At 38.5% G+C, this 4,920-nt stretch overlaps 1 protein-coding gene across 3 annotated transcripts; it reads left to right on the top strand.

The window, feature by feature from the left end:
* Positions 1–1,821: 1,821 nt before the first annotated feature.
* LOC131160287 (protein TRANSPARENT TESTA GLABRA 1-like) lies at positions 1,822–4,410 on the top strand. Of its 3 annotated transcripts, none has more exons than XM_058115767.1 (2): positions 1,822–3,028; positions 4,079–4,410. In XM_058115767.1, exon 1 carries the CDS (start codon positions 2,020–2,022, stop codon positions 3,025–3,027), a length of 1,008 nt encoding a protein of 335 aa, XP_057971750.1. In that variant the 5' UTR covers positions 1,822–2,019; the 3' UTR covers position 3,028; positions 4,079–4,410. The 3 variants fall into 3 exon arrangements, with proteins under 3 accessions (XP_057971750.1, XP_057971749.1, XP_057971747.1); XM_058115766.1 differs by having other exon boundaries at positions 1,832–3,028; positions 4,245–4,410; XM_058115764.1 differs by lacking the exon at positions 4,079–4,410 and adding an exon at positions 3,144–3,282 and having other exon boundaries at positions 1,832–3,028.
* The last annotated feature ends 510 nt before the right edge of the window (positions 4,411–4,920 follow it).

The raw sequence follows: 4,920 nt of genomic DNA, 5'->3' as shown, positions 1-4,920 counted from the left end.
CCACTTCAACTTTAGATGCTCAACATTTTAGTATTTCTATATTAATACTAATTAATTAAAAATAAGCCCCTTAATAACCCCCATACCCCAATTTTGGAGTTTTGCCCACGACGACCTCACCAGAATTCCGTCCCACTAGACTTGTAGAGAATCATCGCTAGATTCTCGTGGTGGTGTCCGTTTGTCGATTGAGCTTATAATTTGCAAGAAATTAAAGAAAAAGGAAAAATTGGCTTACCCTAGGAGATACTACGCTGCTCCTACTACCGATCCGCTCTGGTAGAAATGACGGCAACGGAAAATGGAGTCTAACGATATCTTCCGATTTTCGATTGGGCGAAAATTTATCACGAAATTGAGGAGAGAGGGAGAGAGAATGAAGAGAGAGAGAGAGAGAGAGTGTCTGCGCCAACAGAATAAAAGAAGAAAAGAAGAAGAAGAAGAAAAAAAACAAACGAAAAAAAATCAAACCTTCTGAAGCTAGAAGCTTCAAAAGAGTTATAATAATAATAATAATAATAATAATAATAATAATAATAATAATAATAATAATAATATATTTCATTAATATTAATAATAATATATTTTATTAATAAAATAAAAATAAAATAAATTTTAATTATTTTTTTATAATTTTGATTAATTAATTAATTAATTAAATTTTTTTTTTTGGGAATCACTCCACTAATATTCTATATCCCTTTTTTTGGGGTTATTACATAAGAGGTGTGTCACCCCAGCTATATAAACATTTCAAGAGCCTTGGATAGAAGAGCGGATAGAGCTCCACTGCATTAGTGGTTGACTGTTCTACCCTGGCAGAAGGGTAAGTCGATATGCTAGGGTTTGATGGATATTTGGGTTGAGACCCTAGGACACTTTTGGTTTTTTTTTGGAAAATGTATATGTATATAACAGTTTTAGTAAATCTCTGGTATTGTGTTGGTTGGATGATTTGGTATGTATATGATTTTACGTTACCTTCTGCTTAGGTATCAGTGTTGTATCTTGGGTATATTCCTGGTACTCATGGGTCTAGGTTGATTTTGTTTTATCAATTGAACAAGATTGTTATATTAAATGTTATTATAAGAAAAAAATCATTATTTACGATAAAATAAACAGGTCGTTACAACCTTCATGTGGGCCCCACAACAGAGTTACTCACTTGAGCACTACCTTCACGTAGACCCCACGATCAAGGTGTTCATCTTGAGCAACTACCTCCACGTGAGCCCCACGATCGAGGTGCTCATTTTGAGCAACTACCTCCACATGAGCCCCACAACTAAGGTGCTCACCTTGAGCAATGATCTCCACATGAGCCGCACAATCGAGGTGCTCATTTTAAGCAACTAGTTCCACATAAGCCCCATGACCAAGGTACACCCTTAGATTAGTAATCTTTTATGTGGGCCCCATAATGGGGGGATGCTAGACTCTTGATTACCCCATAAATGAGGAGGTAGGTGATGGGAGAAAAGGGAGAGTCATTCTCTTTGATGTTGAATCAAAAAAATCATCCACTAACTTAGGTACCAAAGAAATCCCCCAAAGAAATCCCCAAAGGCCATTGAAATCTCCCCAAAACCTACTTCCCATCTTGTATACTTGAAGTGAGAAAGATATTTTATCAATTTTTGGCATAATTTACTTTTGAAGCAGCGATCTACTTCCAAGCATCAACAATATAAGTATTAAATCTAAATAAAAATCTAATTTTATGCATAAGTAATTTTAAATTTTATATTAAAATGAAATTTTATTCTTAATAATATTTAATAATAAGAAAAAATATAATGAAAAATCAGGCTTTCTTTTCCATATCCAAGAAGGTTTCAGGCTGAACATCTTTCCTAACATAATTCCTGGCCAGGCTGCCTCTCTTCTCCTTTCCCAAACTAAAGACTGCGCCTTTCACTGTTTCAGGCTAAAACCCTAACATCCTCCCCTAATACAAACCCTAGCCAGGTTGGCTCTCATTCTCCATCCCTCCCCAATCAATTCCCTGAGAAGAAAATGGACAACTCAACCCAAGAATCTCCCCTTAGATCCGACACCTCTGTCGCCTACGAATCTCCCTACCCTCTCTACGCCATGGCCTTTTCTTCTTCTGCCTCCAGGACCCCCCACCACCACCGCGTCGCCGTCGGTAGCTTCATCGAGGAGTACAACAACAGGGTCGACGTCATCTCCTTCGACGACGAAACCCTCACCCTCAAGCCCCATCCCGGCCTCTCCTTTGACCACCCCTACCCTCCCACCAAGCTCATGTTTCGTCCCAACTCCTCCGACATCCTCGCCTCCTCCGGCGACTATCTCCGCCTATGGGAAGTTCGCGAAAACTCGATCGAACCCGTCTCGGTCCTCAACAACAGCAAAACCAGCGAGTTCTGCGCTCCCTTGACTTCGTTTGATTGGAACGAAGTGGAGCCTCGGAGGATTGGGACTTGTAGCATTGACACAACTTGCACAATTTGGGATGTCGAGAGGGGTGCTGTTGAGACTCAGCTTATTGCCCACGATAAAGAGGTTTACGACATTGCTTGGGGCGAAGCAGGGGTTTTTGCTTCGGTTTCAGCCGATGGGTCTGTGAGGATGTTCGATTTGAGGGATAAGGAGCATTCCACTATTATATACGAGAGCCCCCAGCCTGATACGCCATTGTTGAGGCTGGCTTGGAACAAGCAGGATTTGAGGTACATGGCGACCATATTGATGGACAGTAACAAAGTTGTAATCTTGGACATTCGATCTCCTACGATGCCTGTTGCTGAGCTGGAGAGACACCGGGCCTGTGTGAATGCCATTGCCTGGGCGCCGCAGAGCTCTAGGCATATTTGCTCGGTGAGTGATGATACACAGGCGCTTATGTGGGAGTTGCCCACGGTAGCTGGACCAAATGGGATTGATCCAGTGTCTGTGTACTCGGCTGGGTCTGAAATTAATCAGCTGCAGTGGTCTGCGGCACAGCCTGATTGGGTTGCAATTGCTTTTTCAATGAAGATGCAGCTCCTAAAAGTTTGAGGTGAGAAGACAATTCTCTTATACAATTGTTAATTCAACAATTTGTAGGATATGTAATTATTAGAACTTGAAAATATTCTGCATAGGATTCTGGATTTGATGTGGATAATTTTCAGGAAAAAGTAGAACAATTAAGGGATCTATGGGCATGCTCTGGAGTTCAAGTGTTCCATTTGAATTTTCTGTAGCATTTATGACTGCAAAGTAAAAGATGGTTTATAAAGGAAATTAAATACACCAGCATATTTGTAGGTATTGAATAGTTTATGATTTTCTTAGATATTATTCCAGTAGTTTTATTCATTTACTTTGGAATGCTATGTAAAATTTGATGTGGCCATTCAATTCCAAGAGGATGCCCGAAAGCACCAATACTTCTTTCTCATTTTGCTACTCTGTGGATTGGGTTTTTTTGCAGTGACCTTGGACGTATTTAGGAGCCTAGTTAGGTGGTAATCCTCACTTTGTGCAGTTTTAGGATCCAGTAGTTGCTAATGTTTTAAACTGTCTTGATGGTTGGAAAGGGGCTTTCTTTTCCATGAGGGCTCATAGTGATTTGATCTAAAGTTGTCTTCCTTCAATCATTTCGTTCTTTGTCTTTGTTGAAGGTTCTTGTTAGGTTAGTTGTTAACTTGGAGAGTGTTATGAGGAATTTTCTTCAGTTCAATGGGATGAAGGGAGAGATCATCTTGTGAGTTGGGATACTATCAATATATCAAGGAAGAAGGATTGATGGTCGCTAGGAATTTGGTATCAAACAACATTGCTGGAAAGTGATTATGTGAATTTGGTTATATTTGGTTTACAAAATAGCTATTCCTTGGAATAAGATGAAATATGAGAAAATTTTGGGAAGAGAGATTATAGCTATTCCTTATATAATCCTTATAAATATTCCCATAGTGAAATTTGAGAATATTTATTCTTTGTCTATTTCTTATCATAGATTTATAAAATATTTCACTTTGTTGCTTGCTTTATGGTAGTAACATAACTTTTTGTACAACTAATTGCAACTAACGTATTATAACTAATCTATTCATATGAACAGGCATTGCACAAACCAAATGTAAGGCATTAAGTATTCAGAAGTAAATATAGCTTGCAAAGGCATGAGTCATGAGTGGGATACTAATGTTGAAATTAGAGTTTCATTTGAAATCTTCTGGCTTTCATACGAGACATGCGACAAGAATGATGGCTTTTGCACCTTGTAGGGGTTGAGATGAGGTGATATGCATGAGCATGTACTTACTTATGCTTGGAGCCTTTCAATTTGTGTGCATTGTGTCAATGACTGGAAAGAGAAGATGACAAAAGCACGGGATCACTTTTTTTTTTTTTTTTAAATCTTGCAAATATCATGCCTCTTTTTCTTTCTCTTGCTGTTTTTTTTTTCCTGCTGTTTTTTCCTGGAATTTTCTGCTGCATTTCTTCTTCTTTATGGGGTAGCAAACCCCTAGCTGCGGTTCTTTGTTTTTTGGTCTTCTTTTCCTCTTGGTCTGCACTGCTGCTATGGATCAGAGCTACTGTGATCCCCCCCACCCCCCCTCTTTTGATGTGTTCTTATGCTTTTCCCCTTTTCTTCATATTATTATTATTATTATTATTATTATTATTATTATTATTATTATTATTATTATTATTTCTTTCAGAAGTCTGCTCATTTTTTGTGTAATTTTGCTGTTCATTTTCTTGGCATCCCTCCGCCCCCAACCTCCTCCAACACCCCCCCCCCTCCCAAAAAAAATTATACATATATATAGGGCATTGTTTCACACACAATTTTATTACATGCATGCTTATGGGATCTTGATTTGCACAAGTGTGTTTATTTATTTTCACTATTGTAGTGTTTTGGAGCATGGATTTCGGGTCTTGAATTTGAATTTG

The sequence above is a fragment of the Malania oleifera genome, chromosome 7 (assembly GCF_029873635.1).
Source record: "Malania oleifera isolate guangnan ecotype guangnan chromosome 7, ASM2987363v1, whole genome shotgun sequence".
Taxonomy (NCBI): Eukaryota; Viridiplantae; Streptophyta; class Magnoliopsida; order Santalales; family Ximeniaceae; genus Malania; species Malania oleifera.
This window is presented reverse-complemented; position numbering and strand designations above follow the sequence as displayed.

What these genes read in the sequence shown, in the direction of transcription:
- LOC131160287 (XM_058115767.1), top strand. Translation starts at nt 2,020, where the DNA reads ATGGACAACTCAACCCAAGAATCTCCCCTTAGATCCGACACCTCTGTC.